The sequence below is a fragment of the Melopsittacus undulatus genome, chromosome 17 (genome assembly GCF_012275295.1).
Source record: "Melopsittacus undulatus isolate bMelUnd1 chromosome 17, bMelUnd1.mat.Z, whole genome shotgun sequence".
Classification (NCBI taxonomy): domain Eukaryota; kingdom Metazoa; phylum Chordata; class Aves; order Psittaciformes; family Psittaculidae; genus Melopsittacus; species Melopsittacus undulatus.
This window is the reverse complement of record NC_047543.1, coordinates 1,257,789-1,278,467: the sequence shown is the minus strand read 5'-3', so window position 1 is coordinate 1,278,467 and position 20,679 is coordinate 1,257,789. Positions and strand designations below refer to the sequence as shown.

Here is a 20,679-nt window from a genome sequence, read left to right as displayed (position 1 = left end):
CACACGTGTAAATACATGTACACACGTGTAAATACCTGTACACACGTGTAAATACCTGTACACACGTGTAAATACATGTACACACGTGTAAATACCTGTACACGCGTGTAAATACATGTACACACGTGTAAATACCTGTACACGCGTGTAAATACCTGTACACGCGTGTAAATACATGTACACACGTGTAAATACATGTACACACGTGTAAATACATGTACACACGTGTAAATACCTGTACACACGTGTAAATACATGTGCACACGTGTAAATACCTGTACACACGTGTAAATACCTGTACACATGTGTAAATACCTGTACACACGTGTAAATACCTGTACACACGTGTAAATACATGTACACACGTGTAAATACCTGTACACACGTGTAAATACATGTGCACACGTGGAAATACATGTGCACACGTGTAAATACATGTACACACGTGTAAATACCTGTACACGCGTGTAAATACCTGTACACGCGTGTAAATACATGTACACACGTGTAAATACATGTACACACGTGTAAATACATGTACACACGTGTAAATACCTGTACACACGTGTAAATACATGTGCACACGTGTAAATACCTGTACACACGTGTAAATACATGTACACACGTGTAAATACCTGTACACACGTGTAAATACATGTACACATGTGTAAATACATGTACACACGTGTAAATACCTGTACACACGTGTAAATACATGTGCACACGTGTAAATACCTGTACACACGTGTAAATACATGTACACACGTGTAAATACCTGTACACACGTGTAAATACCTGTACACATGTGTAAATACCTGTACACACGTGTAAGAACAGGGCAGTGCTCAGCTCCAGCCCTGCCCAGGGTCCCGCTGTCTCCTCCAGCCCCAGAGGAGAGCAGCACAGGGAACATCAGCCTAACCCTTCAGCCCCCCGCTGGATCTGGGCTGTACTCCACGTCTGGGTCTGTGCCTTCCATCCTGCCCTGGGTTAAACCAAGTCCACACAGTCTTAGGGGAGTCCTAAGACTGCAAACCTGGTGGTGGTTGGTAATGAGCTCCCATTGCTAATGTAATCAGTGATGAGATAGCTCAGTCACATTGGGGGTGCAACTGGAATCAGTCAATCCAAAGGGAGACTGAGCCAGAGCAGAAGGGTACAAGCAGCTCTGTGGTTGGGACACCAGTAACTGAGCCTGCGCAAGGCCACAAGGGTACCTGCGGTGATGAAGATGAGCCCTAAGCCTTCATCCCCACCACCCACTACGACCACTACCAAAGAAATACAGCACAGAACAGGAGGAGTTTATGAAATATGAATTATCATACAAAGCAGGGACAGGTTATGAATATGTATAACAGCTCTCATGAATATGTAACCACAGTGCTATAGATGGTTGAAGGACAGGGAAACAGCCTCTGCTCGGAGGTATTTCACCCATGCACCAGGCTGTTCACAACCCAGTCCTCACACTGGTGTTGGGAACCCTCACAGCAGTCAGGCCTTGTGCTGAGGCTGGAGAACCTCCATGTGGAAGCTGTGTGTTCATCACTGCAGCAGGTGGAGCTCAGACTGGGTCTGTTGTATCTGCTGCAGGAGATGATGTTTCCTGTGCTGACTCCTGCCTTGCATGGTGTTGAACACAGCACAGTGTATCCCAATGCCCTGTGTCCATCAGGGAGCAGCCAGGGGCCTGCAGCATCCTGCTCCATGCACAGGGACCATCACTCCAGATCCCAGGCACGCAGGAGCCAAGGGTCCAAACCTCTGTCCACTGTCCTTATGTCAGTGACTGGCTGCGATCCACGGGCACTAACTGCTTGCTCAACCAGCTGAAATGAGAAGGACATAGCAGCAATGGCAGAACAGCAGGTACATAATAAGCCAGGAAATAGTGGCCAAGAAAACAACCACATCCAAGGGAAGTCTCCTGAGCTCCTGCAGAGCTTCAGTCAGGTGCTGGCATCGCCACCATCACACTTACACTATGCCACGCTCCTCGAAAATGTCCTCGTCTTCGGATCCATCCCCATAGTAGAGCTGGGACAGAGACGCCTCCTGCCAGGGCTCGAGGGGCTGGTGCACATACTGCAGCCATGCAGGTAGCGTCCGGAGCAGCTCCGGAGACGGCTGCGAGGGCAGGGATGGGAGCCGTGAGAAGCAGCCCCAGGGCAGGGAGCAGGTGGGTGCAGCTGGTGCCGGCTCCTGCCTTACCTCATCCTCCTCGTCAAACTCATCCCTGTCCGTGTCCTTGCTCCTGCTGCACCACTTGGGACACAGGTCCCGAACGCGCCTGGAAACAAACGGGAGCGGAGGGATGAGATGCTAACCCTAACCCTAACCCTAAGGATGAACTCCGGGGCTGGAGGGGATGGGGGCTCTGGGCAGGGCAGTTGGGGCAGGGCAGGACTTACCCCCGCAGCCGCATGCAGCATCCGCTGCTGCCTTGGGAATCCTCAGCAGGTTTCCTGGTGCAGCCCTGGAGACAGAGACAGAGACTCAGAACATGGGGGTGTCCTCAGGGAACCCTGCAGCTCGGGGAGCCCCTTCTAACCCCTGCAAGGCTGTGCCTCCCTGCCCAGCTCCATGGTGCTCCCTGCCTCTGGAATGATCCGGAACTCCTCATCTCAGCCTTGCTGCCTTTCTCTGCAGGGTTCCCCCCCCCCCTTCCACCACTGCCTGCAACTCGCACGATGCCTTCTAAAGACATGGGAGCTCATTTGTCTCTTTGGAGGAGGAGGGCCCCAAAGGGAGGTTCAAACTCTGTGGGCACGATGGGGCCCCTGCCCTGTGCCACCCACCGGAGCCACTGCACCATGCGGAAGGGCTGGGTATGGGCTCAGGGCAGGGAGCAGGGGCACTACTGCATGGCCAGGACTGGAGCTGGGGAGGGGATGCTTGGGGTGAGGGATTGAGGATAGAGCTGATGGCAGAGGCTGTGATGAGAGGGAGCCCAGCTCTGCTCAAGGAGCCAGGACAAGCTGCTCCCAGCAGCTCTGAACCCCTCCGAGCTCCAGGGTGCAGGTACCACAATGAGCTCCAAGTCTGGGATAACATCTCCAGTGCTCCCAACACATCCACAGGCATCTGCAGCAGCACCCGGGGACCATGAGCACTGTGGGAGCAACCCCTGCCCCTGGCACTCCAGGGCTTGGCTGGCAGAGCTCTGCTCACCCTGACGCAGCACAGCACCAGAACTGCCACAGACATGATGAAGGTGATGATGATGGTGGACAGCAGGAGGGGCAGCAGCAGCCGGTGGCCAGAGGTGTGCGTGGCCATCTCCTAGGAGGAAAGCAGAGCGCATTAGGGTGGAGAGATGTAAAGGATGCCCCTTCCATTCCCACTGCCCACACACACACACACGGTGCCCTGCTCTCGTACCGGCTCTGCAGGCTCCATGTCCATGTCCTTGGCACGGGGACGGAAGGTGCTGGTGTCCTCCTCCTGCAGACACTGCTCCAGGAGCTCAGAGGGCTCCGGCTCACGCTGCCTCTCGCTCAGCAGCTTCAGGAGCAGCCCTGTCCTTGAGACCATGCTGGTGCAGACCGGCTGGAGCTGGGGCAGGACACAGTCCTTGCGCAGGGCTCGAGCCACCTGAGCCATGAACCTGAGCAGGGCTCGCTCCGGCACCAGCCAGTGCAGGTAGTGGCTGAGCAGGGTGTCAAAGGGGGCTCCTGGGCTGGCCGTGCTGACCGGGGCGCTGGAGGTACCCCATGCTGTGGGGATGGGGGGTTCCTTGTGCTGCCTGCCTGTGGTGCTGCTTGCAGGGGCGCTGGGTGGGCTCCCATCCCAAGAGGGATGCTCTGCTGCAGCTGTGGCCTCTGGGGTGCTGCTGGCAGCTGGGGGGCTGTTGTCAGAGAAGGAACCCTGCATGGTGCTCAGCCTCTGCTCTGCTGCTGCAGGCTCTTCCTCTGCACCCTGGTTGCCCACTGTGCTTTCACTGTCCTGCAGCCTCTGCTCCTTGCTGCTCCCAGCTGAGTCTGCAGCTGGTGCTTCCTCCTGGACTTCTGCCCCCTCCTCATCCTCCATCCCAACACCCCTCTTGGTTTGCAGGAGGGCACTGGAGTGACTGTGACTCCAACCAGGCTGGGCCAGATGCGGGACCTCTCTTAGGTCTGGTGTAGGGAGCTGTGCTGCAGGAGGTGCTGGCTGGTGCTCAGAGACAGGCAGGATGTCACTGGCATCCAGCCTCCGGGCTGCTTCCAACAGGTTGGATACTGCCCGGGACAAGTCCAAGTCGGGCTCATGCTGTTCCCAGCCTGTGGCTCTTCCTCCCTGCCCGGCTGGCACCTCCTGCCCCTCGTCCTGCGCTGCTTGGGCTGTGCTGGGGCTCTTCAGGGTCAGGATGCTCATGGCCTTGTGCAGCTTGGCCTTGAGCTGTGCCACGAGCCCCTCTGCCAGCAAATAGAACCTGCTGGTGTCAGTGGAATTGCTCATCCGCACCAGCTCCTCGGTGGTGTTGCTCTCCTGCCTCCAGAGCTGCTGCGGGGAAGGTGCTGATGCATTGGGGCTGCTCAGGCTCAGGACAACCGTGAGCGTCACAACTCTCTGCTCCCTGGGCGAGGGCTCCTTGGGCTCCATCATCAACGTGGGGCTGCTCTTCCCCTTCCTGGGTGCCATGGCTCCCGTCAGGGGCCCTGGTGTCTCTGCCAGGGGAGCTGTAACACACCCAGAGCACATCAGTGACAAGAGGCTTTCTGGCAGACACAGGCTCAGAGGGTTCCCCATAGCTGGGGCCAGGGGCAGGGCTGTGGGGCAGTTACCGCAGGGGGGAGCAGTGCTGCTGCACACGCTCATGCAGTCGAAGCTGAGGGTCCTGCACGGGGTCTCAGTGCTGTGCTTGTGCTGGCAGAGGCAGCAGGCCGTGTCATTGGACAGCTTGCTAAAGAACAGAGGTTGTGTGCACTGAGCATCACCACCCAGGGCAGTGACCCCAACCCAGGAGCGGCACAGAAACACGGCCAGGCTCTGCTTCAGTGTCTGCTGCGGCTCTGGGCAACCTCCCCTCGCCCCCAGTGTCCCAGTGCACAGCTCTGTGGTGCTGGGTTCGCTCCCCATGCAGACCCATGCAGAGCAGCCCTCCCCTCGCCCCCAGTGTCCCAGTGCACAGCTCTGTGGTGCTGGGTTCGCTCCCCATGCAGACCCATGCAGAGCAGCCCTCCCCTTGCCCCCAGTGTCCCAGTGCTGGGTTCGCTCCCCATGCAGACCCCCTGTCCCAGCAGTGGGATCTGCGGGAGGTGGGAGCCAGTCCCTGCACACTCACAGTGTTTCCAAGTGGGATGTTCTCAGGAGCAGCCTGAGCAGCATCTGCTGAGTCACTCGTGTCCCAGCCAGGTCCCTGCAAGGGGTCCAGTAACCATCACATCTGAGGTGGTGGCACCAGCCTCTGCTCTGGGAACAAGCCCAGTCCCTGCTGTGCCCTGCTGGCCACAGGGGGATCCAGGGCTCCCTAACCCAGGAGAAATGATGGAAACCCCTCACCCCTTCCTGCTGGGCCCTGCTGCAGCCATGGCTGAGCCCGGAGGGATGCAGAGGAGCTGCAGTCTGTGTCCCAGCCCCTTGCTGCCTTTGGTGCCAGGACACAGCAGAACTGCTCAGCCTCTGCCTGGCTCCAGCAGGAGGGTGGGAGGGGGGTGGGATTTGCTGCTGGATCTCTGCTTTCCCGGGAACCCAAAGAGGGATCCATGGTAAGCTGTTAACAATGAGGCCGCACTTACAGGTGTGTGACTGAAGGCAGCTTGAAGAACCACTTGTCCTCGACAACAGACAGGGGGTTATGGCCCAGGACCCTGCAATGAACCAACACCCGTGTGAGTGGGGGTGCAGGATGGGAGCGCTGGCTGGGGCTCAGTGCTACGTGTGTGAGAAGGGCCTGGGGTGAAGGCTCCAGGGCAGATGCTGATGGGCAGATTCACAACATACATCAGGTCCTGACTACCTCCAGCTGAGAGCAAAAGCCCAGAACGGCTGCTTAAGGAAAACACAACATCTCTTTCCATCCTCAGCTCACACCTTCTGGTGCTTCCCTACACCAGGACTGTCCCTATTCCCCCACATTCCCACTGTCCATGAGCTCTGTTCCTGCACCCAGCCAGGCAAAGCTGTGGTCTGACAGAGCTGTCGTTCAGCATTGATGCTGCTGCCTATCTGGGGTAAGAGGTGAGCAGAGCACAGGGACAAGTGCCACTGCTCTGAGCTACCCTTAGCCCTGGGAACACTCACAGTGTCTGGAGGAGCTGCATCCTGTGCCATGCCTGGAACGTGTAGCTCTGGATCTCGGTGATGAGATTCCCCTCCAGGTTCCTGGGGAAACAGGAGAGCACAGAATGAACTGGGTCTGACCCACAGGAAGCTGGAGTGAAGCAGCACTGATCTGTAGGAAACGGCCCCATTTTCTCTCCTGCTGTTTGTTAACCTGTTCAGGAGGGGTGAAGTGTCCTGGGTGTGCTGTGTGTGTCCTGGCTGTGCTGTGTCCTGGCTGTGCTGTGTCCTGGGTGTGCTGTGTCCTGGTGTGCTGTGTCCTGGGTGTGCTGTGTCCTGGTGTGCTGTGTCCTGGCTGTGCTGTGTCCTGGCTGTGCTGTGTCCTGGCTGTGCTGTGTCCTGGGTGTGCTGTGTCCTGGCTGTGCTGTGTGTGTCCTGGGTGTGCTGTGTCCTGGGTGTGCTGTGTCCTGGGTGTGCTGTGTCCTGGGTGTGCTGTGTCTCTGCCTGCTCCAGCACACAGCAAGCCTCAAGGCTTGGCTTCTGTTCTGGCTGTGTTTGCCCAAGCCATGGCTCCATCCTGGTGTTGCCACCAGCCATGCCCTGAGCTCCTGAGCTCGGCTGCTCCTTCTGCAGCAGAAACTGGAGCCCTTGTTCCAAAGCTAACGGGAGCATTTCCCAGCAGGTTCTAAATGCAAACGGGTTTCACCAACCACAGCAGGAAGAAACCCCCATAACTCACAGGGTCTCCAGGAAAGGAAGGTTCTCAAACGCACGCGCCTCGATCACCTGGATTCTGTTGTAGGATAAATCCCTGTGAACAGAACACAGACCGTTGGTGCCATTGCATGGGCACGGTGCTGCTTCCTCTCAGGTGCCTGCACACTGGCAGCCCACACGTGCCACAGCTCTTGTTTCCGGGGGGTTCTCTCTGGCACTGGTTTGCAGTGGTGCAGAACTGGGGCTCAGGCTCCTGACTGGGGTGGCTGCAGCTCAGAGAGCCTCTGCCAGCTCTGATCCCAGCACGGGGAGTTCAGGGCTGATCTTCCTCTCTGGTAACAGAGCAGGTTCTTTATGCACAGCCCAAGCACCTCTTGTGTGAGGCCTCAGGACCGGCTGTAACCTGTGTGACCAACATGGGGCTTTTCCCTTAGCTCCCAGACATCACCTCCCTGCACAGCCCTGCTCTGGTGTGCTCAGGTTCCTCTGGCCCCGCTCTAGAAACCAACACGTTCCCTGTCCCAGCCTGAACTCACTGCCTGGGCTTGTTCTGCCGCAGACAGGGAGACAGGAACCTCTGTGGGCAGCATCTCATGGCCACGGTCCCTGCCCCATCGTGTGGGTGAATGGGAAGTGCCTGCTCCCCTCCACGGGCGGTGCAGAGGCTGCACCATGAGCTCCATCCCAGGCAGCTCTGGGGCACCAGATGAGAGGGGATGATGCAGGAGCTCGGCCTGGAGGCGGCCCCGGCCCCGTGCAGGGAGGGCAGCAGCTGCCGGCTCCTGCTTGGACGTGGGGCAATGGGAGCGCAGCGCATCCTGAGGAGCCCTCCCCTGCACCACGGCCCTGCTGTGCCCTGGGGGATCCCTGCGGGGGGGGGGAGCTGGGCAGTGCCCACCGCCACGGGCAGGGGGTACCTACAGGTGCCTCAGCAGGAGCAGCCCCTCCAGTGAGCGCCTGTTCACTGCCCGCAGGCTGTTGTGCTGGAGCACCCTGCAAGAGACAGACGGTCACGGGAGGGTCAGGGGCGATGGAGCTGTGGGGAGCAGCCCTCCAGCAGCAGCCCTGCAGCAGCAGCGTGGGTCCCGCCGGGGCTCAGCACCCTCACGGCAGGAGCAGGGCTTGCTCCGCACCCGCTGACCCTGACTGCAGCCCGAGCACGGGCTCCTCAGCCCAGGGATGCCTCGGGGGCAGGAGGGACACAGCCCCGGGCACTGCTCACCATGGGGCAGCTCTGGGGATGCGGAGCCCTCCTTGCTGAGCAGCTCGGCCTTGGCCACAAGCACCGGTGCGGTGCTCGGCACAGCCTCGGCTCCGCAGCCCGGGGGAGGGATGGGGATCCCGGAACCCCTGCGCCATGTCCGACGCTCCTGGATACTCACAGCTTCTCAGCCCACGGGTATCCCTTCCAGGCCTGCGGGGGGATGAAAGCGAGCGCATTCCAACTGAAATCCCTGTGGAGAAGCCATTGGCAACGTCACCCCCAGCACAAACCTTCCCCTGCCCCACGGCTGTGGCCTGGAGCTGCCCCCTCAGCCCCCCCCCCCCCCCCAGCATGGCCCTAGAGCAGCTCTCGGGGTGTCCCGGGGCACTCACAGCACAGTGAGGGGCCGCTGGCGAGCGGCCGGGGGCACACGGTCCAGGGCAGCGCCGCGGCAGTCCAGGCAGTGCCCGTGGCAGCGGCAGGGCACCGGGCAGGGCTCCCGGGGCCGGGCCAGGCCGGGCACCAACCCCAGCCCCAGCAGCAGCACCAGCAGCAGCGGTGCCATGGCGAGGCCGGGACTGAGCACGTTCGGTACCGCAGGGGGTTCGGTACCGCAGGGGGTTCGGTACCGCAGGGGGTTTGGTACCGCAGGGGGTTCGGTACCACAGGAGGTTTGGTACCGCAGGAGGTTTGGTAAAGCAGGAGATTTGGTACCACAGAAGGCTCAAGGCTTGGATCCAAACCAGGAGCTCTGCACCCAACAAGGCTGGGGCTGCTGCTGGCCCTGCTGGGCAGATACAGCCTGGAACACCTCACATGTCACAATGGGGCCAGGCCTGGGAGCGTCCCCATTGTGACATAGGATGATCCCTGCCACTGGAGCTGGTTGCTCGGACGTGGGGAAAGCTTCAGGTGCCATGCATTGGCTTGGAAACAGCAGTGTCACTTCCAAGGGACACCTGGAAGTGTTGATGTCACACACAGACCCTGGTGAGCTGCTGGGCATCTCCTGCTCCGTTTGCATGGCAACAGGCTCCAACTCAAGGGAGTCCATTCCTCCTCCAACCTCGCACACCCTCAGAGCGCTGCAGGTGCCAGAGCAGCTCCCGGACCCTGTCCAGCCCCAGAACACACTGTACTGGAGCCGGGATGCAGCCGTGCACCCAGCAGCTCCCTGACACCCCCTCCTGCTGCCCCTGCGGCAGCTCCTCCCGCACCCCCATGGACCAGACTCGTGTCGGCAGAAGCGTTTATTCTCCGCTGATGCTAACAGGGAGCGGGGCAGCCGCGGCCAGCGAGGGGCAGCAGCAGGGGGGGAGCCGGCCCCGGGCTCAGAGGGTGCAGTTCCCCTCCCCGTAGCGCCGGCACTTCATCACCTTCAGGTAGGTCTCCACCTTGTGCAGGTCCTTCTTGAAGCAGGACAACAAGCTGTAGTTCTTCAGCAGCGCGTCCTCGGTGCGAAGGTGGATGTCGAACTTGTCGTAGGTGGGTTTGAGGAGCTGGGGACCCCGCGGGCTCCGCTCCTCCAGCTCCTGCGGGAGGATGGAGAGGTGCTGGGGCATCAGCATCCTCCAAGGGACCCATTGATGAGGCTCCTGGATGGGGGCTTCCCTCCCCAGTCTTATTTCAAACATGCTCTTACATGCTTACAGGCAGGGCAGTTGTGCAGGGGGATGCTATACAAGTTGCTGGTAGGGAGAAGGGAGCTGGGCACAAGGCTGCAGGGAGGAAAGAATGGACCTTTTGGGGTCTTAAAACAAGGGGAGAGCTGCGAGTCTCTGTGGTTACTCTTGCCAAGGAGATGGGGAACCAGGGAAATAACTCTCTTTCCTCCCACTTTTGCAGTGACAAAAGCTTGAACCCAGACCCCAGCCACGTGCATCCAGAGGTGACAGATCTGCCTCTCCTGCCCTGCTTTGCCCACCCCCTGACACAGCAAACAGACACCTTTGGTTAAGTAAACGGTGTTATAAATGGATGAAGTGTGGTTATTTGTCTAGTTTGTGTACCCCTTTCACGTGTCAAATGGAGAGCAAAGCCTGGAAGTGAAACTCATACATACACCTACTTGCTCCAGCTGAATGCCAGGACAGGAGACCTCTGCTCCCAGGACCTGACTCTCAGTTATTTAGATGCTAGAAGGTGCTGAGTAATTGCCCAGCCTCATTCCTCACAAATGCAGGTCTCAGAGCTCTGGCTCCATGCACTGGCAGGTAAATTAGTTGTAGAGTAAGTGAAACTGGGTGATAATAAGCAATTTCACTTAAAACAGCAGAGCAAAAGTGAAGAGTGACCCTTGGAGGACATCACTTGCCAGGTGTCTGTATTCATGTGAAAGAGCATGGGCTTCACCTGTACCTACTGGGATGGGTTGTTTTATACAGTGGCACAAGTCTAAATGCAAAATTCACTCCATTTTGGAGCATTTTGCCTGGGGATGCAGCAAACTCTGTTGCTGACTGTACAGAAGATTTAAGCAACCAAGCATTCTTTGGTGCTGGGTTTGGAAAGACTGGGTCTGGCCTGTTGTAATCTGCTATCCAAACGGCAACAGCAGTGCTATTACCCTTTCGGTTGGGGTTCCTTGGACTCCCCAGTGACGAACTGAATGCAGTGGGGTGGCATGATCTCAGCATTGTAAGGTAAATGAAGTCCAAAGGATGTCACTGGTGTGCACAGTGGGAGGTGTGTGCTCCGTGTCTGGAAGGTCTTTGTTACTCCGTAGTCATGCTACCTGCTGTGACTTACCCTCATCAGAGCTTGGATCCCCTCTTCCAGGTCCTTTAGTTTCTCATACACTCTGTCTGAGGTGCCAAAAACCAGGTTGTTGGTGAACACCTTGCTTAGGTATTGCACCGGGGTCAGCCAGGACTGGATGAGAACCAGGGAGAACCGAAGCAGCTCCATGTCCTGGATTAAGGAAAGACAGGCTCAAAGCTGAGGCATTCCCTATGAGCCCTCTGAACCAGCCCAGGGGTGACCCAGGGATGTGCCACTGCTCCTGCAGGTACAGGGGAACTCGCAAGCTGAGGTGCATCACCCAGACCCGCTCTGTGCAGACAACAGCTCGTTCCTCACTCTTGGGGTGGGAATGGGATTTATGGCATAACACACAAGAGCCTTTCCTGCTTCATGCAGGGTTTAAATGGTGAAGCAGTGAAGGGCTCCCAGAGGGAAGCTCTGTCCCTGCAATGAGGCACAGCTGAGCTCTTCACACAGGCCTGGGCTGTATGGGGAGGAGCACTCACGGATTTCTGCTGAGCATCATCCTTCCCGGTGGGAGCAGGGATGGTTTCCGAGTAACAAAAGGCTGCCTGGGAGTTCTTGTTGGCATGTCTCTGGTCCTCTGGGATGTAGGTGCGTTCCTGCACAGACCCAAACACGAGGCTGTTGCCTCTGTACTGGTTGAAGACAAGAGGCACTTGCCCAAGCTCTGCTCAGGGCCAGCTTGCAGTTACTCTTTGCAAGGAGAGGTGTCTGTGGACAGGGTTGGCAGGCAGGGAGCAGCAGTTTCTGTGCTGGCCCAAAGGCTACTGGACCTAAAGGCCTTGCTCACACTCAGCTGAGGTGCTGAGGGTTCCCCATGGATCCCATCACCCCCAAGGACAGCTCTTGCTCCTGGCAGCAGCAGGAGCTGCAGAGCTTTAAGCTCTCAGACTCACCCAGGGTCAAAGGAGACTGACACAGAGTCCTGCAAAGCATCTGTGCCATCTCCCACTGCTGCAGGGTCTCTGAGAGCCCTCGGCTGGTGCAGCAGGTCCGGACATGGGCACAGACAGCCCCGAGGAGGCTGTGCAGGATCCGAGCTGGGGCAGAGCCTGTCCTGTCCTATTGAGACCCTTTCTCAGCAAGAGCTGGTGCCTGAAAGGTCTTTGGCTCTAGGGAGTGACACAGTCCTGGAGCCATCAAGTTAACATGGAGGAGGTGCCCGGAGGCCACCGAACTTACGAACTCTTTGTATGTCTCAGCAGCCAGGAGGTGAAGGTGCTGAGCCCTCAGCACAGCGTTGGCAAACAGGTTGGAAAGGGGCATGGCCGGGAAGGTGGCAGCTTCCTGAGGCCACTGCAGTCCCAGGGTGATCACAGCAAGGAAGAGAGGAGACAGGCAGGACCCTGCAGCAGAGCAGAGAGCTGAGGTGTCAGCAGCCCTTTAGTGACTGCTAAGGAGCTGGCCCTTGGCAACTGAGCCCCAGCCTCTTCTGCCCATGCTGCCCTAAAGGTTTTCAGCCTGTGCCATCCATCGGACATCATCCTGATCCCCACTTTGAGCTCAGAATGTGGGTTTAAATATTCCTGCCAACTTATCTTAATGATAACTATTATAACTGCGTCTTGACCTTGTTCTTCATCTTCTCCACCCTCTCCTGGTCCAGTTTAAGCCAGAGACTACCTGAGTTAATTCCTGGATTAAAGTGGCAATGTGGGGAAAAGTATCGTTTTTCATTGATTTATAAGTCTCCACATTTTCATTTAAGGCTGGCACTGAGTGTGTATAGCACAGCACAGTACCACCATCATCATCATCATCATCATCATCATCATCTTCACCATCATCTCTCATCCAGGGGATGGGGCAGCCACAGCTGCTCTGGGCACCCTGTGTCAGCGCCTCAGCACCCTCACAGGGAACAGCTTCTGCCTCAGAGCTCAGCTCAGTCTCCCCTCGGGCAGGTTCAAGCCATTCCCCTTGGCCTGTCCCTACATCCCTTGTCCCAGGCCCCTCTCCAGGTTTCCTGCAGCCCCTTTAGGCACTGGAGCTGCTCTCAGCTCTCCCTGGAACAGATCCTTCAAAACTGAAATAAAGGAATGTACCTGGAGCCATTTCTGCCTGGGTCGTTGCTCAGTTGATGGTGAAGGTTCCCTCCTTTCTTGCAGGCTGATGAAGGCCACTGCGGAGCCATCCCTTATATAGCAGGGGTCTGTTTAAAATGTATACGTGTGTCATAATCACAACAACATATCTGTGTCTTCTGTGTGCATAAATGCACAAGTGTTCACACTGGTGCTCCCTAATCACAGTCATTTATACAGGGATGGAAAGGTTGGGGACGTTGTTTGCCATATTCTGCTGTTTATCACAAATAAAGATTTCTCCATCATAGGAAGACCCATCCCAAAATCACATCAGTGCTTTCACATGGGGCAGCTTGCTGTGCCCACCTGGTTCCCCTGCCTGCAGCACTGGGAGATCTGACTTGGAGCAGGTGGGACCTTTTCCCCTGCATCATGAGCAGGGATGGATGTTATCAATGAGGGGAATCCTGTGCTGCCAAGTCCTTTCTTTCCATTTCCACCAAAACCATAAAGGTTCAGTGGATCATACTGGTGACCTGGTCTGTGTGGGGTGATAAACTGCTCTCATAGCCAACTTCCAGCCTGCCTGCTGCAAATCCAGCTGCCAGAACTCCATGGGGTTTCTTGTCCTCAGCTGGACAAAGCAAGGAGAAGATGTTGTTAAGAGCATCTTCCTGCTCTTGTCTGCGATGCAAGCATGAAATAGCTGTGATTGAGAGGGGGCTGGTGTGGAAAGGAGGTAGGGAGATGGGGAAGAGGAGGTGGGAAGGGGACATGGGGAAGAGGTCACAAGCACACCTACCCCTGCGTTTGAGCAAACCAAGACAGAACCTGGGATGGGCAACTCCAGGCGAGGCTTAAAGCACTTTTCCTCCACAAGAGGCACCGGTTGCCTCTCCAACCAGGCTGGTTCAGGCCTTTGCCCTGGGCTCAGGGATGGTTCCCTGCTCATGGTGATGTGGCTCCTCCAGGCCCTGGATTTCCTGTGCCCCTGGCACAGCTCCGGTTTCCCGGAGGCAGCATCATCCCTGGGCAGAGGGTGTTAATAAACATGCCCGCAGAGCGTGGCCTGTTCCAAGAAGCCCCCGGGTGTTTGCTCGCTGCAGACGTGGAGCTCTCGCAGGGTAAATGTCAGTCCCTGGCGCAGAGGGAACAGTGGGTCCTGCAGCTATCAGGTGTCCCGTCACCCAATAGCCACCAACATCTGGGGGTGTTTTTCTCCTCCAGATCCTGTTTAAATATGTCAATATTGGTCAGAGGAGCACAGGGCAGCGGGTACCCCAGCCCAGCACTGCCTCCGCTGCCTCTGCATGATGATGCTCTACCACTGCAGCTGCATTGGTGCAGCACCAGCACCCGAGTCCTGCCCATCACTTGCTGCCCTGCTGCTCTCTCAGTGCTAAATCACAGAATCCCAGCCTGGTTTGGGCTGGAAGGGACCTTAAAGCTCCTCTAGGTCCAATTGCAGGGTTGGAGCCAAGCAATGATCCATGATGCAACCAGGATGGTCCAGCCTGTGCAGGGCCCTTGAGGCTTGGTTTGTTCCCAATCATCTCTGGGCATTAAACGAGGCAGAAGTGCTGTGTTGAAAGTAGTGCCACTGGGAAGTGCTGGGCTGGGCACACACAGGCCACTGGCACAATTACAGTTGCATCAGCAGCTCTCAGATACCAGCTCGGCCTGTTTTAGTGTTTCATCTGTGGCCCAAAGCAGCATCTCAGAACGCAGTGTGACACTCTGTGCTTTTCCAAGCCCCTTTTCTTCTCTGGGACAGGAAAAACCCCTCAGTTCTCTTCAGGGTGGTCCCGTGTCTGCCTTACCCTGAGCATCAGCAGCAGCATCTGAACAAGTGAAGCAGCTTCCCACATGTTGGCTGTGGAGAAGTCTGTGGCTGCTCTTGGCTCTGCCCCCTCCTGCGCTCAGGGCCCTCAGGGGGTGAGGTTTGGGTTCCAGCTGAGCTGGACCCATGGGAAGCTGCTCCTTACTCCCAGGGCACTGGCACCAGGGCTGTGGGACAGGCACAGACTGGGCACGGTGGGAGGGAGCAGGATGGGAATTACCCATGACCTTTATTAGGGCTCAAACAGCAGTTGGGCAGTTGTGTCCCACAGAGCACATCTGTCCCATCGGTTTGGAGGTCGCACGGGTCCCTCAGTGCGAGGACATCTTCATGGCACAGGCCAGCTCTTGAGAGCTGCGTCCCCACCTTTTCCTGTAGCCTTTGGGGAGCATGAGGTGGGTTTGGAGGATCCTTCACCTCCAACAGCTGCTGGGCACAGCCATGGCTGGAAAACTACCGGTGGCCCCAAATCCTCTTCCATCATCCACCTGGGGATGCTCACCTGGGGATGCTCACATGGGGATGCTCACCCTGGGGCTGCTCACCTGGGGCTGCTCACCTGGGGCTGCTCACCTGGGGATGCTCACCTGGGGATGCTCACCCTGGGATGCTCACCCTGGGGATGCTCACCTGGGGATGCTCACCCTGGGGATGCTCACCCTGGGGATGCTCACCCTGGGGATGCTCACCTGGGGATGCTCACCCTAGGGATGCTCACCTGGGGATGCTCACCTTGGGGATGCTCACCCTGGGGATGCTCACATGGGGATGCTCACCCTGGGGATGCTCACCTAGGGATGCTCACCCTAGGGATGCTCACCCTAGGGATGCTCACCCTAGGGATGCTCACCTGGGGATGCTCACCCTAGGGATGCTCACCTGGGGATGCTCACCTTGGGGATGCTCACCCTGGGGATGCTCACATGGGGATGCTCACCCTGGGGATGCTCACCTGGGGATGCTCACCCTAGGGATGCTCACATGGGGATGCTCACCCTGGGGATGCTCACATGGGGATGCTCACCTGGGCTGCTGTGGGCTCTCACAGCCAGGAGGGTCCTTGCAGCACACAGTGACCATGCTGTCCTTCCCAGTGATGGTGGGGCTGGAGGAGACCCCCCCACTGTGGGGCTTGTGTGGCATTGCCCATGCAGGAGCTCAGTGCTGGGGGGGGGCTGGGGCTTGGGGCCAGGTTGGTACTGGGGGGTTTGCAGGTGGCTCCTAACTTCTACAGGGACTTTAGGGGTGTAGCAGGGCCTGGGCTCTGTGCAGGGATGCCGGAGGTGGTTTGTAACCAGGGATCACAGCCTGGATCCAGGCACCCGTCAGAGCTGCAGTCCAGGGCAGGAGCTGGGGCCGGCCCCTGTGGATGCTGGCGCTGGGTGCAGGACCCCTCACTCTTCTCCTGGGTGCTCCCCAACTGTCCACTTGGCCTTCACGTCCCGGAAGGGGGTGATGTCCTCGTAGGTGGCCATCTGCTCCACCTCCAGGCCCTGCAGCAAGAGAGGGGCTGAGACGTGGCAGGGGCCATGGTTCCACCCACAGCACATAGAACCATGGCATCAACCCGGCTGGAAAAGACCTTCCAGCTCATCCAGCACAGCCATTCCCCAGCACTGCCAAGGCCACCATCAAACCACAGCACCGAGGGCCTCGGCTACATGGTTTGTGAACCCTTTGGGACCCATGTCCAGGGGCAGCTGCTGAGAGGGGATGGAGGGAGATGCTGGATGTGCTCAGAGCACAGCTGGGTTTTATGAGCAGCTCTTTACAGCTGATGTGCAACAGGGAAGGAAAACGTCCTGCTGTGCCCTGCAGGGGCTGGTGGTGCCCCTCGGACACCAGCAGAGGCACGAGGCTCTGTCAGGGCTCAGGCTGATACTGCAGAGGTACCTCTCTAATGAATGCAGCATTACCTCATAGGTGTGATCCTCCTCCAGGCTTTCCTTGCCTTCACCCTGTGGAGAGTCACAGGTTGGGTGTCAGCAGCCACCAGGAGCCCCCCTCCCCTCTCCCCAGCCTCGTCCCCCCACTTCCATGCGGTCCCACTCTGGTTTAGGTGCTCGTTTTCCCACTTGAGGCAGCCACGCTCCCATGGAGCACCCTGAACCCAGCCCTGTCCACAGCAGTGTCCTGCCTGGGATGCTCTGTGAGCACTGTGGGGACATCCCTGCTGCTGGAGATGCTGTCACTTACGTTATTGAGGAAGAGGAGTATGGGGATGCTGATGAAGACGACGAGCAGGATGGACTGGATGATGATGATGGCATCCTTCAAGGTGTTCCTGCTCTGCACCTGCCGGATGTTACTGTGACCTGGGAGCAACAGCACAGGGATAGCTCCAAGCTCCACCTCCAGGTGTCAGTGAGAGCAGGGGGGGGGGACAGGGGTGACCAGAGCATTGCAAACGACCATCAGGGACCAGCCCTGGGGTGAGACACTGTGGGCAGGACCCACCACTCACCATGGAGGGGGAAAGGGGGGGAGAAGGAGCATGGCTTGGGGTGCAAAGAGGATGGGGAGCTCCCACTCACTGAGGACCTTGAGCTGTGTCCCACAGTCATGCAGCTGCTGCTCTGCTGTGAGGTTCTTCCTGTCACAGACGTAGATGCCGTTGTCCTCGTAGGTGATGCTGGAGATGCTGAAGCTGGTGAAGTTCTCTGTCGTCTCGATGCTGTACCGGGGGCTGCTGGTACTCAGTGCATAGAAGTCACCGCCCTCTGTCTGCTTGTACCACTGGATGCTGTGGGGCTCCTCGAAGTAGCAGATGAACTGGATGGGAGTGTTCTTCTTGGCCCCCACAAAGCGCGGATACTGCCTCACTGTGATGCACCCGCTGTCTGCTGGGGACAAGGGGGGGGCATGGAGAGCAGGGACCCTGCTGTGGGGGCAGCTGGCTGCCATGAGACCCCCCCGAGCATCTCCCACATCAGTTGCTATGGGTTATGCTGGGTTTGAGCAGTCAGCTCAGCTCTGGTGATCTGAGCACTTGTGATGTTGCTGTTTTGGGGGTTTCGAGGGTATTTTGGGTTGCAGAGCTCCTGCTGAACCCACTCTGGGTGGGAAGGACACAGACACTGGGATGGCTCCAGTGCCTGCTCACACAATGTGCTCTGTGGGCACAGGGAGGAGATGTGAGTGCCTGGAACAGATGTGGCTCTGCAGAGGGAGCAGGGCTGGGGGACACCACTGAGGAGGCTGCAGCGATGGAGAAGGCCAATGGGTGATGGGACAACTCCCACCCCTTACATGGCATCCCAGTGGGAATGGGAGGGACATGTGGGGATAGAGCCTGGAGGTTACCTGTGCTGTTCCAGGTGCTGTTGTCTGCTGAGATCCCACCTGCAAGACAGGAGACAGGCCCTGAGATAGAGGACAAGCCTGTGCCGGTGTCCCACATGGGATGGCACATACCGTGGTCCTTCGTGCCCACTCCGTGCCCATGGAGGGCTTGGGACCATCAGCCCAGGACACTGGTCAGTGCAGGACTGGGTACAAACCCTCCTATTTCCATCCATTTCCTGCATCTTCTCTAAGCTGCTTTCAGCTGACATCCCAATGAAACCTGCCCTTGCTGTTAACATCCCCACACCCGACACCCCCCAGGCAGCCTCACACCTCTTCATGTACACCAGAAAGGGTTTCCCTGCTGGAACTTCCCTGTCCTTGCAGCCCTGGGATGGCTGGGGGGGGGGTTCTCACCCACTGGAGCCATGCACCCCCCCCCGGGATGAGTCTGGATGGAGATGTGGCACCTGCAGTGCAGGAACTGGGGTGAGGTGGGGACCCCCCAGCACCCATGGGTGCCCCTGTGCCTCAGTTCCTCTTGCTGCAGCTGGGCAGGAAGCACCAGCCCTGTTTACTGCAGCGCTTCAGTGCCCAGCTCCATCCATGCGACCAAGGTTGGCCAAACCCTGCCCTGGGGAGGCTGTGGGGAGGGGGGGGCTGCACCACCCCTGAAAGGGGAGAAGAAAGGAAGAAGATTCGATGCCTTTGCCCCAACCCTCCCACCCTGCTGCCTCCCTCCCTTCCCCAAGCAGGAGCACACAGGGACCTCCTCCAAGTCCCTGCTGTTCACCTCCAGCACCCACATCCCTGCAGTGGAACTGCCCCTCCAGCCCCATTTCATCTCCTTCTGAGCTGGGAGATGCTCCTCGTGTGGGATGTGCTGGGTGCACGTCCCTGCTGCCAGCCCCACACATGGGGGTTCCAAGTGCAGGCCAGGCTAGTCCCTCCCCCCAAGAACCCTCCCACCCCTCAATCCCCAGAAGGTCCTGTCCATGGTAAGGGGTTGGAGCTGGATGAGCTTTAAGGTGCCTTCAACCCAAACCAGGTTGGGGTTCTATGGTTTCCATTGCAGCCGTGGGTGAGCTGAGCTTCCCCTGTCCTCCCTCAAAGCCAATAGGGGAGCCAGGATGAAACCCTGGGATTCCAATCTGTGCAGGGGATGCAAATGGGAACAGCACAGGGATGTTCACACAGGGCCCACAGATCAGCCCAAAAAGCCTTTTTCCTCCCATTTCTCCTTCTCTCTCTGGCACTGAGCCCCATGAAGCAAAGGGATGGGGCTTGGCCGTGGCCTCAGGGATGTGCTGACCTGAGAGCAAGGAATGATGCAAACCACCCACCAACCCTTCCTCTTTCCTGCCAGCTGCACCCACAGCTCCAGCTGAGCTCCAGCCAAAGCCAAGGGGCTGCCCGAAGGGTCCCATCCCTGCACCCAACGGGAAGCAGCCCCTGGAACTGGGGTTCAGTGCATGTTGAGCAGAGCTGGGTGAAGCCCTCATTGCACCAGGCAAGGGGCAGTGCTGGTGCACACACACACCCTGTGCTGAGCACCTACCTGTGAGCAGAGCCATCACCCAGAGGTTCAGCTGCAGCACCCAGAGCCTGCTGCAGAACTCAGCCATCTCTCACTGCCAACAGCAGGGACACATCCAGTCCTGGCTCTGGGTCCTGTGGACCACAGCACCCGGTCCGCCCGGCTAGCACCTAAAAATGGCAGAGCTGCTGCTAGGAGAGACAACCTCTTTCCTGCTCATGTAAATGCTCCTCAATGGGGACTTTCCCCTTGGGGATGGTTTTGAATGTGACACAGACATTGGGGCATCCGGCGCCTGCGCCCTGGGCACCATCCAGCCTCGTGTCCCTGCACTGTGCTCACCGCGAAGGCAGCAATGACTGGGATGGGTCTGGAGCAGAACTGGAGATGAGCCCATCTGCAGAGCACTCGGTGATGCAAAACCTGGGCTGAGCACAGGGGATGGGCCCAGGGAGCAGGATGTGACCATTGGCACTGCCACATCCCAGCTCCATGGCAAGGAGAGATCCCCCTGGGGCATTTAGTGCTGCAGGTGATGGGCAGGGGTTGATGCTGGCCCATTTGGAGCAGGAATAAGGTGGGAAGAGGGAACGCTTGTGCTCGTTATGGGATCAGTGGGATCAGTGGGATCAGTGGGATCAGTGGGATCAGTGCCCTACCTCCCATCCCTGCATCCACCCTTCCGGAAGGGTGAAATCTGGGACTGGAGAGGGGTGGCCAATGTGAGGCATCACCTCCCTGGGTCCCAGCCCTGCCTGCTCCTTCCCCGTACCCTGTTTGCCACAACCGAGACCCTTCTTCATGAGTCCTTTGGAGATGGGCAGGCCCTGGGGAAGCAGAGGGTGACAGCCCAAGGCGAGCTCTGTCCCAGGACATGGTTATCCCCTATGCTGTGAGCACTGAACTGTGCCTCCCAGTGACAAACACCCTCAGGTCCTTCTGCAGCAGTGCTGGTCCCCAGAGCCCAGCTCCCTGCCTGGGGCCTCCCCAGATCTGCTGCTGCTGCTGCACTTCTAGGGGGGGTTTGCCTGTTCTGAGCAACCAGAGCTGCTGGGAACCAGCCTGAGCCTCACCTGGTGTGCAGGGGACGTGAAGCGAG

At 58.2% G+C, this 20,679-nt stretch overlaps 2 protein-coding genes across 2 annotated transcripts; both read right to left on the bottom strand.

Annotated features, from left to right (window-relative positions):
- Positions 1-9,364: 9,364 nt before the first annotated feature.
- Positions 9,365-12,993, bottom strand: LOC101878541 (somatotropin). Its single transcript, XM_005140292.2, has 5 exons — positions 12,937-12,993; positions 12,074-12,237; positions 11,374-11,490; positions 10,874-11,035; positions 9,365-9,657 (listed from the first exon to the last, which is right to left on the bottom strand). Exons 1-5 carry the CDS (start codon positions 12,944-12,946, stop codon positions 9,457-9,459), a joined length of 654 nt encoding a protein of 217 aa, XP_005140349.2. The 5' UTR covers positions 12,947-12,993; the 3' UTR covers positions 9,365-9,456.
- A 3,141-nt stretch (positions 12,994-16,134) lies between these two features.
- CD79B (CD79b molecule) lies at positions 16,135-19,668 on the bottom strand. Its single transcript, XM_034070291.1, has 6 exons — positions 19,602-19,668; positions 18,062-18,100; positions 17,293-17,598; positions 16,955-17,073; positions 16,675-16,716; positions 16,135-16,251 (listed from the first exon to the last, which is right to left on the bottom strand). The coding sequence occupies exons 1-6, from the start codon at positions 19,666-19,668 to the stop codon at positions 16,153-16,155; spliced, it is 672 nt and encodes a 223-aa protein (XP_033926182.1). The 3' UTR covers positions 16,135-16,152.
- Between the last annotated feature and the right edge of the window lie 1,011 nt (positions 19,669-20,679).

What these genes read in the sequence shown, in the direction of transcription:
- CD79B (XM_034070291.1), bottom strand. Translation starts at nt 19,668, where the DNA reads ATGGCTGAGTTCTGCAGCAGGCTCTGGGTGCTGCAGCTGAACCTCTGG. An exon ending in GGTGATGGCTCTGCTCACAG is followed by an intron (nt 18,101 to 19,601) that starts GTAGGTGCTCAG and finishes CCTGTCTTGCAG; the next exon opens with GTGGGATCTCAGCAGACAAC. An exon ending in GACACAGCTCAAGGTCCTCA is followed by an intron (nt 17,074 to 17,292) that starts GTGAGTGGGAGC and finishes TGTTGCTCCCAG; the next exon opens with GTCACAGTAACATCCGGCAG.
- LOC101878541 (XM_005140292.2), bottom strand. An exon ending in CTGAGACATACAAAGAGTTC is followed by an intron (nt 11,491 to 12,073) that starts GTAAGTTCGGTG and finishes GGGTCTGTGCAG; the next exon opens with GAACGCACCTACATCCCAGA. An exon ending in ATGATGCTCAGCAGAAATCC is followed by an intron (nt 11,036 to 11,373) that starts GTGAGTGCTCCT and finishes TCCTTAATCCAG; the next exon opens with GACATGGAGCTGCTTCGGTT.